Consider the following 17,398-nt stretch of genomic DNA (forward strand, 5'->3'; position numbering starts at 1 on the left):
CTGGGGTCGTTTGACCCCAGTACTCTTTCCTGCCATGGCAGGGGGTCGGACTAGATGATCTGCTCAGGTCCCTTCTGACCCTAAAAACTATGAAACTAAGTCAAATGACAAACTGGGTTTCCTTCAGATTTCTCATAGAGGCTTAAAGTGGAATGGCAAACCTGAGATTGGTGTGTGTCGCAGAGCACAGACCCGAGAGTATAGGGACAGGGTGTATGGGAGGTAGAGCCCTGCAAAGAACAGACTGTCTAGCAAAGTGGACCTCCACCTTGAGGGACCATCAAACCTTCCCAAGAATAGCTGAACAACAGGGCATGGCAGGTAGAGTGGAGAATATGTATGAGCTGTTCCTGATCAGCTTGCTCTCCTTGCAGTCCTTCAAAATGGATTCCTGCACAGCCTACTCCATGATCTTTCTAGGATCAAGGTTAGTCTGACTGGTCTGTAATTCTGTCGATCCTTCTTTTTTCCTTTCTTAAAGATTGGCTGTATATTTGCCTTCTTCCAGTCACTCAGGCCCTCAGGAGTTTCAGGATTTCTCAGAGGATAGCTCTAAATATATGGCTTTGAAATTGCCTTAGCCAATTCCTTCAGGACCCTAGGGTGCCTATACAGGAGTGTAGAGGCTGCTCTGATGCACTGTAATTCCAGCGTGTCGGAGCAGACCCAATCAGTCGGGTCTGCTGGAGTGTGGCAGTTGCCTAGGGTGCATCTCATTTAGCCCTGCTTATTTGAAAGCATCTAGCTTCTCCAAATAATCCCATACCTCTTCTTCCAGTACTGTAGGCTGTTTGTCTCCTTCCCTGTCTTTGCAGCCAACTGAACTTGTCATCTGGCAGCTGAACTTATTTGAGAAGGCTGAAGTAAAAAATGTATTAAATGCCTTGTCTACATCCTCCATAACTAGATTGTCTTCTGTATATAGTAATGGACTTACATTTTCCTTGGAAGCTCTTACTTCTGAGTTACTAATAGAATCCTCTTTTATTGACTTTTATGTTCCTTGACAGTTGCATCTCAAATCCTGCCTTAGTCTTCCTGATTTTCTGTCTTCATGTCCGTGGAATAACCTTATCTTATTTTCTAGGGCTGTGATCAAATTTTTCACTTTCTGTAGGATTCCTTGTTGAGTTTCAAGTCACTGAAGAGATTACTGTGTAGCCAGTCTGGTCTCTTGTTGCACTTCCTTTTATTTCATCACAGTGGGATAACTTGCTCCTGGGCGCATCTATATGAGATGCTACTGTGCAGTGGTTTCTGAGCATTTATTTACTACTTGTATAAGCGAGTACTAAGTAGATGTGCAGTAACTAGAGTTACTGCACAGTAGTGCTGGTGAACGCTTTTTAAGTGGTGCTACTGCACAGTAGCCCAATAGTACCGTGTAGTAGCATCTCAGCATGGTTTTGGCCACGTGATGGTACTGCACAGTAGTATCAGACAACTGCACAGTCAGCATCTTGTGTAGTTGCGCCCCCTGAGTCCTTAATACAGCTGACTTTAAAGTACAACCAGCTCTTCTTTTTTCCTCAGACTTGCTTCCCAGGGATTCCTGTCCACCAGTTCCTTGAGGTTGTTAGTCTGCTTTTTGAGATCTAGCATCTTTATACTGTTGCTCTCCTTCCTCTTCCCTTCCCCTCCCAATTCCCCCCCCGTCTCCTCCCCACTTCCCTTCTTTTGGATCTTGAACTCTGTCTTTTTGTGGTCACTGTCATCCAAGTTTCTTCACATTTTCAACAAATTCCTCCCTGCTTGTGAGCAGCAAGTCAAGAAGAGCTTCCCCCCTAAGTGGCCTCTCCGTCACCTGTACCAAAATGTTATCCTTAGCACACTCCAAGAATTTGCTGGACTGTGTAGAAAGTTAATGTGGAATGTCAATATATTGAGAGCATACCATCATAATCTCGAGATTCCTCCAAAACGCTGAGTACCTGGAAAGAAGGGGATAACAGTGTCGAGTGTTTAGATTTCCCTGATGTGTTTGCTAGTGATTAAGCACTGAAATGTGATACAAAATTCTTCTATAAAGCACATGTTTTACATCTTAGTGTAGCTTGATGACTTCACAGATTGTGCTGAACTGTAGGAAGTGATTATTCTAATTTATAGTAAAATGTAAGGAAGAACCACATTTTAAAAATTCACTTCTAGTCTTTATCTGCATCCTCTGTTGTCTCTATTTCAGAACGGATGCAAAATACTCACTTGAATCCAAGAGTGGCGTTACTTCTGGGCTAGGATTTGAGCTGTGGTTTAGCTTTGAATCTTTCAAATAATGTTTTTGATGATGGTTTTGCATCAATTTCTGTGCAAAGGGCAGCACTCAGATGAGCTGCTCAAGGTTTTAGATTGATTCCTTTGCACCGTGGGAATAAGTATCTGTGCCAGTCTGTACATCAAGCCCAGCTTATTTTTTTTGGCACTCTAAGGCACAGGCAGGCAACGTCCGGCCCATGGGCTGGATTGGGACCATAGCAGACTCCATTTCCCAGTAGTCCCTGCCTGTGTTGCTGTGGCTGGTTTCCACGGAGACCCCAGGAGCCCTGGAGCTGTGGCAGCGTGGGGCCAGGGTTTCCATGGAGACCAGCCTCAGCAGCTGGCAGTGTGTGTTGTGTGTGGCAGGGTGGGGAGTTGCCAAAATGGCAGGGTGCGGAACTGACATTTTGCTCACCCCTGTTGTTGTAACTCCTTACAAGCCCAGATCATCCACAAGTGCAGAAGAGGGATAAGGGAGTGGTCTGTCAGAGTCTAGTGTCTCTAGGAAGCAGGATTTTTTATGACTTCTTCCTCTATCACTTATATGGGCATGTAAAGTAGCTTGCAAATAAACCAATTACATTTAAAGCATCTTAACTTTTATCAAAGGTATTTTCTTTTCCAGTTATAACACTTCAATCTAATTCATGTGCCAAAAACTTTATCAAACTCAATTGAGTGGACAGAGAGCATTTAGAGCTAAGCATACAGCGTCAACTATACTGGAATGTACTCTTCCATAATTCAGTCAAGTCTCAACAAGTCATTTGGAGCATGCTGTTTGGGGGGGCATGCTTGCATATGATTAAACTGAACTGTAGGTATATCTACACAAGCAAGTTATGTGAGGCAAACTGGAGTGTGAATTTATGTGTTTAAAACTACAGTAAATTTTCTTATTCTGTGGCAAATGTCAACCATCCCTGACTGTTCCTTAAAATCTCCAGTGATATGATTTCACATCCTCCCTGGGTAACCTATTCTTGCCTCATTATCCTTATAGCTGTATGTTAGGAAAAATGTAACTTTCTAACTTTGGTCTTCTGGTTGCAAACTAAGGCAGTTACTTGTCCTATCCCAGTGAGCACAGAGACCAATGAATTTTATTAGTTATCCCTTGATACGAGGATGATGCCTGCTGGCAGAGGTGTGAAGGTATTACTGGTGAGTTTTAAGGCAGCTGAGGAGCCCAATCCATGCTCTGCAAGTTTTTACACAGATATGACAAGTGGTACCTTGGGGGGACACAAATGTTGGCCAGGATGATGTGTGCTTTCCTTTGTCCTCTGCCATTTCTCAGCTTCCTGAGCAAGACGGTTCTCTTTGAAGTGGTCTGTAGCTTGATGGATGGTGTAGTGCCATGGAGACCTGTTACCAGCCAGCACTTCCCAATTTGTAGTGTTGATGCCACCTTTCTTAAGGTGCATTTTCAGGGTAGTTCTTGCTCTGTCCTCCATGGGTCCTCTTACCATAACTAAGTTGAGAGAAGAGGACTTCCTTCGGGAGAGGTGTGTTAGCCACCTGCACACAGTGGCCAGCCCAGCGGAGTTGATGTTTCATGATCTTTGCCTCAGTGCTGGTTATGGTAGCTGCAGAGAGCATGCAGGCATCGGTGCAGTGGCCTTCCCATCTAATGTGAATGATCTTCAGTGGATAACAATCTTCACACAGGTAAATTTCCTTTTAGAGTGCATATATGCACATGGTGTTTCCTGCCTGACTGCACTCCCGCCTCTCCCCCCAGCCCCTTGCAGGCTGGAAATCTGCCAGTCTGCAGAGAGCTCTTTGCAAAAGTGGAAAATCCATGTGTTTCTCCATTCAGATGAAAAATCTGTGTTTTTCTTGGTTAAAAGGAAAAATCCATGTTCTTTTTCCATTTTTCTGTAGGCAACAGAAAACCCATATCCCTGAATATTTGCTAGTATCCCATATCCCTGAATATTTAGGTGTTCCCAGTGGTCAGCTCAGTGCAGAACTCATGAAAGTAATGTTATTTTATCACCATCAGCAATCCGGATGGAAATGTTGATTGATACATGTCAAGAGTTGTTCCTTGGAAAATCAGTTATTAGTTTTTTGCTTTGTACAGCAGATACTCTGCTTTGGCAAGAATGAAAGGGCCAGTTAAGAAAAGGTCTGAGGGCATCCTTTTCTTTTTCTTGGTAAGGCCATCTAAATTAGTTTGTGTCCTAAAGATAAACAGTTTATACTACAGAGTATCCTCTTGAGCAAAACAAAATTTAGAGAAAGGAGATGAACTGTATCAGGAATATGGAAATTTCTACATCATCCCTTCAGTTTGCAAAAAGCCAAATACTATATGTTATATGTAATTATATGTAATTATAACTAAAAGGTTAAAGCTGTACTTACTAAACAAGGATATCCGTGGTGAAACTCACAGCATGGTTTATTAATGTTATACATCTTTTGACCTAAAATGAAGAATTTCCTAGTATGTTTTGTTTTCTGGTGTTTTGTTTGCTTGCAGTGTACTTCTTTTGAAGACATACTTAAACTTTTTCAGTTCACAAAGGGACATTCTCAAGTCTTCCAGATCCTAAATTTCACTAACGCGCAAGGTTATTTTTATACAGCCATACTTATTTTCCTAATGTAGAAATTGCATAATTATCCACAGGTGTATGCAATGTAAATAAAATCTCAGCTTTATAATCTCATGATAATTAAAAAGTTTTACTTTGTTTTGTAATAACAGGTACATTCTGCATTCATAAAAAATGCATTTGTGCATGCTATCGTTACCCTTGTCCCTTTCCCCCCTCCCTCCCACTTCTAAGTAAATGTGTTCTAAGAGGGATAAACTGTGAGAGGATGCATAAAATAGGTATGAATTGGACAAACTTATATTAATTTAGACACCTAGGAAGCTATGGTGATATAATTATTGTTTCCCTTTCTCACATCACTGTCTTGCCTCTGACACCAGATTTTAATTGTAACTTGCTTTTCTCACATTTACATGAATCCTGGAACAAATATGGCCATAAATGGCATGATGGCTATCTAATGTCCAGTTCCTAGGAAGCAACTTTAAACCAAGAACTGATTTTAGCAACCTTTTCTTGCTTCTTTGAAAAGAACTTGGCAGACTGTGTTTATAACATCCTGACATCTACCATAAATTTTAGCATGGGGAAGCTTAAAAAAGAAGCAGGACTTGAACATTCACTTTCCAGAGCCACTTTTTAGATCCAAACATAAGTGAGGAAGTTGGTGTTAGTAAGAATCCTATGTATACCTTTTTATATACCTGCTTTAATTTTCCCCAGTGTCCAGAGTTAATAACAACAGTAACAAAACTTATGATAGTATATATGAAACTAAGGCAGTGCCTCCTAGTAATTTCCTCCTCCTTGCCTGTGCTTAGTAATACATAATATGACAAAAGTCTGCAATTCATCATGATGTGCATGGAACTTCATAATATTTGTCTCTTAATATGCTCCTGTTCCATTTAATAGGTGAAGTAAGACCTTGGGATCTTTTGATTTGCTTGTCTTCTAGTAAAGCCAATGATACAAACTGCTTTCAGATGGATGACTTGCATCAATTAGAGCTATTCCAGAAGGTACAGTATTAATGTGTCATTTCCTATTTGAACTACCCCATATTTTCAGTACCTACTTTAAAGTGTTGATTTTTGGGGTCTTAAAAGTAAGTTAATTAAACTCTAAAGAATGGGCATGTTTCCATAATTACCACCCACCAAGGAACATTTTTCATATGTCATATGTATGTTAAGAATATCCTGTTATCCTATTTGGAAACCAGAGCACTTTATGATTCCTTATAATTTGCATGTAATTTAATCTCTTAGTGTTTATAGAAATTGAAAATTTGTTGCCTATGGGTGCTATGCTTTTGTTTTGGTCTAATTTGGTCCTCTGGAATCAATCACCCACAATCAGAATTCCACTGCTGTGTATCAAAGGAACTATAGCAGTTGCATCAGACTTAAAGAAAAATCTCTTTGAGACAAAATAATTTGTGAATGAAAAGAAAAACCAATTGGAAATTCACCCAGAATTTTTAGAATTGGGGCCACCTCAGCCCAAGTTAAGAGAGGGGTTTGTCGCCCATGCCAAGTCTGAATTGACTGTAGACCTGTATGTCCTTAACTGCCCCTTGCTTTCCTAAACATTGCCCAATACAGGCACAATTTAAGTAACATGGACATCAAAAGAACTTGATCAAATATCTGACTTGCAGGTACAAACAATTAAATAACTTAAATTGTGCACAGTTATTTACATGTCCAAAACTGTAAATATCAATATAGCTTGTAATTTTAAAAAAATGCACACATACTAATTGCAGATACTAAATTGTACTCTCATAACTGAAGGTTCAGAGTAAAAGTGGTAGGAATTGTTACCTATTTATTATTCAGTAGGGCTGTGTGAAATTTCGCCGGCTGTTTCATTTTGATGCTGTTTTGACTTGTTTCGAGCTCAAAATAGTGAAATCAAAACGAAGGCCTTTGAAACAGCCTCAGAATGAAATGAGGGCAGTCAAATGTTTTGAGCTTCAAAATGTTTTGAGTTTTGAAGCTGAAGCTTGGCTTGCCTTCAGGGAAACAGAAAGTAGGGAAGAGGGGGGAAGGACTGCTCTGATATTGACTGTGACTGGCTGCCTGAGATGCTGCTGGTGCTACTGTGCTGCCGACTAAGTTATTACCTGTTGTCATCTAAAGTGATGGACTGGACTGAAGCTGCAGGGGAGAAGGAGACCTCATTGGAGCACACTACCATGTCATGTAGAGGGCGTGCCTTAACATGCACACATAGTCACACACGTCATGAGTTCTCCTTGGTAGCAGCTTGAGGTGCAGGTTCCCAGAAACCCCTGCACCTATCTCCTTGAAAGTTGGCAGGCTTCATGCCCTCAGAAGGGCCTACCATCCCTGCTGTTTTCATCCAAATCTGCCCCAAAATGACAAAATTATAGGCAGTTTCATGCTTCCCCATTATAGCCTATGGGCGAAATGTTGAAACAGCGTCAAAACAACAAAACAGTTTTGACAAAACAAAATGGAACAGTGCTTTGAAATTAAATGAAACTCAAAATGAAACACTGTCCCATCAAAATGGCAAAAAGGAAGTTGAAATGAAACAGTGCTGTTTCTCACAGCCCTATGATTCAACAGTGTTACGGTACCCTGTGGAAACTTTCATGAGGTAGGATTTCCATGGAACCCTACTTCTGTCCCTGGAGTTCATCCTAGGTCTGTCCACCATCCTGAACTCCAGACTGGATCTGGCAAGCAGCCTGACCCCAGGGTAGGGAGCCATGCATCTGTATTTCCAAACCCTTATTTTCTCAGATTTCCAGTTTTCAGGACATTTAAAACATACTTGTTTCCCTTCTCATTAAAAAAAAATATCCTTTAAGCATGAAACCTTGCTTTCTGGTCAGCCCCATCCCATGTTGTACTATTTGAGCCCTTCAGGATCTTTAATGTATTAATCCTCACAATACCTTGTGATGTAGCCAAGTGCTATTAGCCCTGTGTCACAGGTAGGGAACTGAGGCATGGAAGGACCCCAGGGGTTTACCTCCAGCTATGCTAGGGATGGGCAAAATATGGCCCACAGGCTGGATTTAACCTACCAAGGAATTTTGTTTGGCCTGTGGTAGGTCCCTTGGCCCTGCCTGGCCCAGGTGCAGGGGACAGTTCGGGCCGTGGCATGTGTGGCCAGTCCTCCTACCCATGGATGCACAGCAGGGCTCAGGTGATGTGACGGCTAGACTTGCTTTCCAGCAGCCCCTGGCAGCAGCATCTCTTTCTGGTTACTGCAGCTGCCAGTCCCAGCCCTGCTACCTGGGCATCACTGGTGGCAGGACCCACATGGGTGAGGTTTATAGCAGGGCACTAAGGTGCCTGCTACTTGAAAAGCAGCAGTATGGGCTCAGGTGCTGGTTGCTAGGGGCAACCAGGAGGAGCTAAGGGCCCACACCTGGTGTGTCAGCTGACCGGAAGGGGCAGGGCTGACTACTATAAGACACAGACTGGAGGCTGTGAGTGCTCTCTGTCAACTGGCAGCCAGAAAGAAGGAGTACTGCTTGACTAAGGAAAAGAGCTCGGCCCTGAATGTGGGAAAGAGAAAAGGCCTGGATGTACCAGCCTCTATTTACACGGGTGAGAGGGGTGGTGTGATTTGGAGAACATTTAGCCATGAGGTTTAGCTTTGTGTTATAGCCCAGGGGCTTGTGTTATTGTTTTTTTGTTGTTGTTACACAGGAGGACTGGGTGAGGCTATTAGAGGTTGGAGGAGGCCTCATAAGGGCTCCACAGTAGTGTGGGGACCCCGGTGCCAGAGAGGGCGCAACATTCAGGGGTGCACTAACCCCAGCCCCGAGAAGGGAAGCAGAGGATTGGGGGCCAGGTAAGGCCAAGGCCGCCTGAGCCCCACAGGAGGGGATTTGGGGGCCCGAGGGGATTTGGGGGCCAGGCACGGCTATAGCCACCTGAGCCCGAAGTGCGAGAAGACCCGGAGCGGGGGCAGAGATTGTTGATGAGTGCCAGGGAGCACGGTTGCGAGGCAAGCCAGAGTGAAATCAACCAAACAACGTCCGGTACATCTGCGAGGCTTGGGGCGTGGTACAGGGGTGGTTGGAGCCATGCATAGCCCATAAGGCTCGGGTGTACCGAGTCACCCAGAATAGAACCGAGACCGAGATACATCAGAGCACCATGTCAGAAGGGACAGAAGGCAGCCCCCCTTATACATAGTCGACATCAAAGGTGTGGCGGGCAAGATGTGAGGGTGCTTTAACACCACCTTGGCACGGTAGGGGGTGCTAGGGGAGATCCTGGATGCAGCTCCCCACCCTCCCATAGCTCCGTCCTGTCTGCCTGGCCATGTGCCCTGGCTGGTCTCCATAGAGACCCTGGGATTATGGAGCAGTAACAGCGCAGGGCTGGGGCCTGAAGTAGGGCTACAATCTGTCCTCTTATGCCCCTGCCCACAGACCTGGCACCTGTTCCAGTGGCGTGCAGGGAGTGGATAATAGCTGTGCACCAAGCCCTGGCTCTGTGCTGTCACTGTTTTGCAAACCCAGACCTGGTCTCGCCCACCTGTGCTGCTGCCAGATGCCCCTCTTCCCTCCACTGCTCCCCTGCTTGCCCGTTGCCCTACCTCCGCTGCCTGGCCTAGTGTGGAGCAGAGTCGCTTAGGGAGATTTGGTGAGCTGTTTGTGGGGAGGTGGGGACACGACTGCTGATCTGGCATGCGGCAGCTCACCAAAACTCCTTAAGTGGCATTCGGGCCAGTCTGTGGCACAGCAGATCCTCAGACCAGATCATGTACATTGTGGTATTAGACCCTAAAACTGGAATTGTTTTTGCTCTGTGCATTTTTTTTCCCCTGTGTTGTGAATGAGAATGATTGGTAGATGAGTAGAGAAAGAAGCTACGGAGACTGAAAAAGAGAGATTAAAAAACTCCAGTAAGCAGGAGAAGGAACAGCCATTTGATGGCCGTGAAGAAAGACTGCCTAAATTGGTCCTTTCTCCAGGTCACAGGCTGTGGCAAGGAGTTATAAGAACATAACAGCACTTCCACGCCTGAGTTGTCCCTGACAAATTATATATGAAATTGTGCTAACCTCCTAAAAGAACATGAACTTACCAATTAGGTTGCTAGCATTTCTTTTTATTCTTTTCAGGTAAATACAATCCCAGAAATTCAACATTTGCTTTGCAGAAAAGAAGGATTATGCCAGATAATTAGAAAATTTCCAGGTAATCCTTTATTTCTTTTTAAATTTGCATATATGTTGAAAGTGCTTTGATTTTCTTAGAAGTGAGACTAATGCAAAAGTGTGTTGGAATGTAAAGTTTCATGCTTCTGGTATAAGTATTGTTTAGACACTAATTAAACCAGTACAAGAGTATTTGTCTATTTTGCACATCTCTTAAAAGTGAATTGCATTTATTAGAGGCTTTGTCTGTGGGCAGAGCTATAATTTTGAAAAGGGGAGTGCAGGTGGTGAGGTGCATGATCACATAAAACCACATTTTCCCCACTTAAAAATAAACTAGGAACTTTATTAAATATATTAGGGGCCTAGGGCTATATTATTCAGTTTAATATTGAAGCAAAAAATATAACTTCATTGGAGTGAGTTAAAAACAATTTTCTGTTAAACAGAAGCTTCAGGAGTAGCTAACAGATAGCAGAATTGCAGAAAAAAGGTAGCTTGGTCAGTAGACCATCAAGACCATTAAAAAGAAGAGAGGGTCATTAACACCTGTGGAATGAAAAGTTTAGGTAAGTAACTACAAAGTAAATTGACTCTGTCAGCATGGCCTCACTAGAAATGCTGCTGACACTTGTCAGGGAGTTGGTTATTAAACTTTGGGTAGACCAGGAATCAAAGGTGTATACAAGTGTACCAGTGCAGTCTCCCTAGATCCACCCCTAACTGTATCTAAACTGCCTTCCAGTTAAACCCGCTATCACTCCTGAGGAAATAAGCCCTGGACTCCAGGTGCACTCAGGCTCTTCAGTCAGACAGTGGAGATGGTCAGAGCAGGTCCAAATATGCTACCCAACATAGCTCTCAGGGTTTTCTAAGGCAAAGAACTGGAGAGCAACACTAGGATATGCACCCAAGGCTACACTGAACCATCTCTGCTGACTATTTGCTGGCGTTTTGTGTGGGAGTCTGTGGGTAGAGTTTATTATCTTGGCAGCAGTCCTAGGCTTGGCATGGAGGTATTAGAGATGAGGCCATAGTAGCCTTTTAACTAAAGATATTGCATCACTTAACTGGAGCATACGGGGGAAATTGATGCTTCTAGGATACAAAATATAATGTGTTAATATCATGTATTCATGGTGAAATCCTTAGTTCAATGCTGTAAGTTTATCCAGCTTTACAAAAATGTTGTGGCATGGAGAAGGAGTAGGAGTTGGAGCTTGGTTTCTGTCCAGACATAGTTTACTGATAAAAAAGCCTTTGTATATTAAGTTCATCAACCAGAGAAGTTAAAGGTTCTGGGCCTGTTGCCAGAGAATCATAATTTACTATGGTTAAAATTTAGCCCAGTGTTAAGGGGCTTCAAAAAGCCCTATGCACTGTTTTAAGCACTAGTTAAACCCCATGGAGTTGGATTCAGAGCTCAGTTATACCAGGGAATGCCCAACATTATTGCTGCTCTTCTGGATGTACACAATGTAATTGATATCACACTCAGTTCTTTTGCTGAGTTCATGTTTGTGTTTCTGTGACACAGTGCTTTGTGTGGGTTCTTGCATTGGGATGTGAATTGGAGGCTATCCTGATTACAAACTAGATCTTGGACAGTCAGAATGCACCTGTAAAAGTGTCAAGTATTTTAGGATTTGAAAATTAATATTCATTTTGTAATAGTTTGCCTTTGAAACAGTTTGGTCTGTTCCATTTGGTCCGCTATGTTGTACTATTTGGAGAAAGGCCAATTAAAACTGTGTTCTTGCTTTGCTACCACAAAACCACAAGCACAGGAAGCACTCGCCGCACAGAGAGCTTTCCCCCTCACCCATGTACTTTTTCATTGGTGTTCATAAATTGTGGTATCGACCACTCTCATACTACATTCAATTTGTGTGGTAAACTGGCCAGTGTTTCACTTCTCTTACAGGTACCATATTGGTCCCTTTTCCGTGTCGTTTGATTATTAGATGCTGAAGTCCTATTGAAAATGTTAGGCATTGTGGGTGTTCAGGAGTCAGGTCCCTACATCAGTATCTGAGGATGAAATAAACCCGAGGAGGGGTTCATTATTCAAGTGGCATACATTAAGTTTTGTATAAGAAGGTTTTTGCCAAGACTGAAAATAAAACAAAAAACCCGTGAAACATGTTTAATCTGTGAGTTTTTTTACTTTAAACATTGCCATGCAATTCTGGAAACCAAACACAACAGCACTGCACTTGTGCATGAGATTCAGAAACTGAACCCAATCCAATCATTTGGATTTAGTGGTCAAAAGGAGTGAAAGACATGAAATAAACCAACAGCATAAATAGTGACAATAGACTCCCCATCCTAGGGTAGTGTTATAGTTTACTGTTAAACAGTCATAAAGGCATGTAAAACAGGATCATTTACATATTAAGGGGTGTTAACCTGTGCTAAGTACTCTCTAAATGTTTTAAAGTTATGCCAAATCAAACAAGGGTTATCCTTGATCCATTTTACCCTGGCCTTTCCCGGGTATTGTTAGTCCACTCTGGGGAAATAAAATGCTTTGTTTTCATTCCTCCAGCATCCCAGGATGCACCATTCCCAGCCCTTCCCACTCCTTTGTTCCATGGACAGACTTTCAACCCTTCTAAATGCTGTTGCTCAAGGGGGTGGTACTGGCTTCAAGTGAACACCTCCTCCTTCCTCCAGGGGGTGTTATGGAGGAAGGAGGAGGTTTTCACTTGAAGCCAGTACCATAACACCCTAACCACAAAGACCCCACAACACCTGACCCAGGTGCAGCTCAGTAGTTTGCTGCTTGCTCTGGCATCCCCAGTCACTTGGCTGGCTGGCTGTTGGTGCAAGGGAAGCAGTTAAAATGTCAATGAAATACTAATGAGCATGGACAATTAGTTTTTAGAGCTAGGCATCCATCCACCTCACCTCACCTCAGGCCAGTGCACCATGGCATCGTTTCCCCTCCTCCATGGTACTGATTTGAACTGAACCACTATAATTTGAAATGGTTCTGTCAGCAACCCCCTTAGCCAACTGATGCTGCGAACCTGCTGGGTCTCAACTCTGCCTGATGTGGCATACATGCAGTGAGCTCACTGGCTCTCAGCTCTGCCCTGGTGTGAGTGTTAACCCAACTCCTCTGTTATCTTTTTATTGGACTTGTGCTTAGCAGTGAGAATAATTGATCAATTTGACCATTCCAGTCACAACTTGAAAGCTTTAGTAGGCTATGCAATAGCAAAGACTTATTGCTACTAATAAAAACAATGCTTATGCAGCCTTGGATTCAGGAAGAACAGGTCTGCTGGCCAGGCATCTCTGCTTTCCTGGGCACTCTTGCTGAGTTTTTTTTTTCCTGCTGATTCAGGAAAGATCCAATTTGTTGCTTGCCCCAGGAACAATATGTATACGTGGTTGATTTGATGTGCTAATAACTGACTTCTGATTGGTTTTATTTAAATTTCTTTGTTTCATTGGAATTTTTGGAATTGGATGGAACCAGATGGTAGTGTTCCTGGGAAAGACATCAAGGGATCACCTTAGCTCAGGCTCTTTATTTTTAGGTGTCTGACCCCAGTCTGGTAGTCTTTACTCAGGATCATGTTAATCAATTGAAATTTATATTGTTGAGAGAGTAGAAGGAAAGGTTTCTTATCTTCTTTATGCCTTGCCTTTTGGCCCTTGGTCAGTTATTTACTAACTGTGGCCTGTGGGCCTGACAAGGCTGTTTTGCTCTTTCCATCCTCAAGACTACCTTTGTGTCTATAATCATTTGAACATGTTAGCAAAATGCACTTATTATAACAAAATAGGTATTAATACATTTGGTTACCTTTGTTTTAGGTAACACAACTGTAATGCGAGTATGTAGGATACAAGCCTTTGGCTTGCTGTTCAGTCATATTTCTGCAGCTTTGACTTAGGTTCCCTGAAAATGGCCAGGCCTGACATCCACACTATCCCTGCACTTTGGTTATTCTTTGGATAGCATATGTTTGATTCCAGTTATAGTGCTGTTGAAGCCATTGCTCGTGCTGCATGGCTACACCTCCATGACCAAATCCCAATTCACTGAAACCCATATAAGAATTTGGTCTTTTTTATTTGTTTCACTCCTTTATCTTTACTTTTCCTTACTTCTCCAGCTGGCTACTGTTGGCTGTGGAACGAGGGAAGCCACAACTCTACTCCTAGAGCAGCAATGGGCAAAATGGCAGATCCAGCTGGTGGCTGGACTCCCATTTCCCAGCAGCCTCTGCCTGCATCGCTGTGGCTAGTTTCCATGGAGACCCAAGCAGTGGTGGCACTGTGACAGTGCAGGGCTAGAGTTTCCGTGGAGACCAACCCTCGCGTCACTGGCAGGGCATGTGGGGCAGAGGGCAGGGAGCTGTTCTCGGGCTGGGGCTGGGATTTTGCAGTGGTGACAATGTGGTCTGGAGCCAGGACACAGCCATGATTTGCTGCCTGCGTGTCCAGAGTTTGGGCAGTGGATTGCAGCTCTGCCTCAGCTCCAGACCATGCTGTCACCACTGCAAGATCTCAGCCCCAGAGCAGCTTCTCACCCAGCTGCGTGACCTGCCAGCACTGCTCGGGCTGGTCTCCATGGAAACCCTGGTCCCTGCGCTGTGACAGTGCCGCCGTTCCTGGGGTCTCAGTGGCAACTGGCTGCAGCAACACAGGCAGGAGCTGCTGGGATATGGTGTCTACCATGGGCCCAATGTGGCCTGCCCCTACCCTAGAAGGAAGCCACAGCATACTGAGCTACATGCCACCCTCCACCCTCCTCTCACAGCCGGTAGGAGGGAGAGAGTCCTGGCTCCTATCTGTGCCTGTGTCCCTGCTCACCAGGCCCTTGAGTGGCTAGTCACAGTTGTGCACGTCTGAGACAGCATTAAGCTTTAACCTTCTGAAACTGTTCTAACTTTATGATGGCATAATATTCCAAAGATTTAAAATGTTTTAAAGGTAATCTATAACAGCACCCCTAGCTAGCTAATTCTTTCTGCCTTGTTGGAACTTCTGATAGAGTTTTCCTCCCAGACCAGACAACAGAACTGGCAATAATCTGGGTTTGGCTGAGTGGCTGGGATTTTAAAATTATCCTAGGAATAGACAGTTTTGGTCAATATCTGTCCAGGCTGTCTCCCTGCAAAAGCACATTTCTCTTTTTAAATCAGTGTTAGGCTCCCATTTTGTCTGTGCCTATGGGGGAACTCTCCCATTATTGATGGTGATGGGCAGTTGTATTGTTATTACTATATTTGCCATTTATTCAGCCCCTCAAGGGTATTAGGTAATTTTCAGAACAAGTCAAACACAATGTTGCTGCTCTGAAGAGCATGAAGTCTAATAAAAGACAAGCTGAGTCAGGGCAAAGGGTGGTAGTCAATAAGGTTGAGATGATGGGGGCAACAGGTTTAGAGCAGACAGATTGCTTATATTTTGCAGACTTTATAATGGTTATTTATTTTTACAAATGATGTATTTTCTTTGTTGTGGTTCCTATACCAAAGCTGTAGTACTGTAACAATAGGTTTGTTAAAAATGGGGCCCACTGGCCTGCCTGCAAGCTGTTGTGCCTTGTTTTGTTACCAGCCACTTTCATAGTAGTTCTTGTTTCTTTGTTTCTCTTTAATGTAAAATAGCATCAGCTAGGCTGAAGACCTATGTTTGAACTTTTTCTTTTGGAAAACATGTTAGAAGTGTTAATAATGACTTCCTTCTGGGAGAGACAGAAGCCCAGGGGTATGAAGTGGAGTAAAACGGAAAGTGATCAGATTGTGCAGTGGGAGAATAAAGTCAGGGGAGAAAAAGAGGAATGACATGAGTAGATGGTGATATCAGTCCTCCACTCAGAAATTCTTGGGCCTGGGACAAGTTCTTATGTCTAGCTCCTCTATCTGCCTGATGCCAAAACACTCCTTTGGGCTATTGAATTTAGGATTATGTCTTTAGTTTTGTTTCTGTATTTTAAGTAAGGGTAATGTGGATTGATCATGATTTTTAATGCAAAAAACCCCAAACAAACCCCCTGCATTTAGTTAAATCTAAGTTGACCTTGAATTTAAGTCATCCCCTCAATAATTAGATTCTATATTTGGAAAATGTATAAATGTGTTATAATTTTGCAGGTAAAGAATCTAAATATTGGAGAGTTATCTTAAATTTACCCTCCCCCATGCTGCTACAGCAGGGAAAGTAGTGGCTGGGGAGGTCAGGCCACCCCTTGTCTTCTGTCCCCCCACTTCTTCCCCTTTCAGCCTTCCTGCCTTCTCCCTCCAAGCTCCTCATAACCTCTGCTCCCCCGCCCCTCCCACTGCTCCCTTAGGCTGCTCATGCTCTGTTCCCTTCTGGAGCACAGCACGTGGGAGCACAGCCCCCACCGGCCATGCAGCAGCGTCGACACTGCTGTCGACACTGCTGACTGGCTGGACAGGGACCATGCAGCATTGTTAATGCCGCTGATTGTCTGACTAGGGGACAGAGTTTCTGTGTACTCTGTGCCTGAGAGGGATTTGAGCCTGAGCCAAACTATGCCTGACAGTAAGGGTGGTGGGGGAAGAGAGGATGGTAGTGGGGAAGAAGCTGCAGAGGGCAAGAGGAGGAGGGGTCAGGAAGCTGCTGTGGGTCTGACTTGGGCTCCAACTTGTTCTCAGGCCAGAGTTAGAGCTGCAGCAGCCACCTGCCTCCCTCCCCACCCCCCTGCTTTGTACATTAATCTAAGATGAGGGGCTGACTGGGGGGAAATCCTTGTCTTAGATTCAAGTAAATATAATCTTGAGCTTTATGTAAAAGATATTTTTGTGACCCAACCTGAGCCATGCTAAAAGGCTTTGAACTCTGGACAGACTTGTTTGTCCCCTCCTTGTGTATGGCACTCGGTAGGATGGAATGAGAGAAGAGGGACAGCTGGGAGGTAGAGTTTGGATAGAGAAGAGGATGGGGCCTGGGGATGGAGAGAGGTGGATTCAGGTTGCTCCTGAATAGTAATACAATGGATTGTAAAGTCCAGTGTGGAAAACCTTGGGCTGAGAAGACAGTGTAACTCTGCTGTTTCTGCTGGTGGTGGCTGACTACAGAGGGTTCTAGTGTGGGAGCTTTTAAATAGTAGTTCTGTTCCAGCTTGCTTCCTGCTTCAGATGCATGTAAATGGTTGGAGGCCTGTGATATCCAGGGATCCGGGTTTTCCATTTCCTATAGAAAAATGGAGAAAAACACAGATTTTCCCTTTCATGGGAGGAAACCACAGATTTCTCATTTTAGTGGAGAAGCCCACAGACTTTGTAGTTTTGAAAAGAGCACTCTTCAGGCTGGTAGAGTTCCTGGGAGGGAGTGGGGGGAGTGTGGTCAGGGAGGGGGCATCATGTGCATGTATATGCACATAGCTGCCAAGCAGCCTGGAGATCAGCTCCTGCAGGTAAGTGGGG

At 43.9% G+C, this 17,398-nt stretch overlaps 1 protein-coding gene across 1 annotated transcript in view; it reads left to right on the forward strand.

Annotated features, from left to right (window-relative positions):
• Nucleotides 1-17,398, forward strand: part of CPED1 (cadherin like and PC-esterase domain containing 1) — a 225,958-nt gene that overhangs the window by 24,054 nt on the left and 184,506 nt on the right. The window contains exons 3-4 of the mRNA XM_019543955.1: nucleotides 5,742-5,848; nucleotides 9,948-10,023. Coding sequence (XP_019399500.1) covers nucleotides 5,742-5,848; nucleotides 9,948-10,023 — 183 coding nt within the window. The remainder of the gene's footprint in view (nucleotides 1-5,741; nucleotides 5,849-9,947; nucleotides 10,024-17,398) is intronic.

Source organism: Crocodylus porosus, unplaced genomic scaffold (genome assembly GCF_001723895.1).
Source record: "Crocodylus porosus isolate Cpor-Errol unplaced genomic scaffold, CroPor_comp1, whole genome shotgun sequence".
Taxonomy (NCBI): Eukaryota; Metazoa; Chordata; order Crocodylia; family Crocodylidae; genus Crocodylus; species Crocodylus porosus.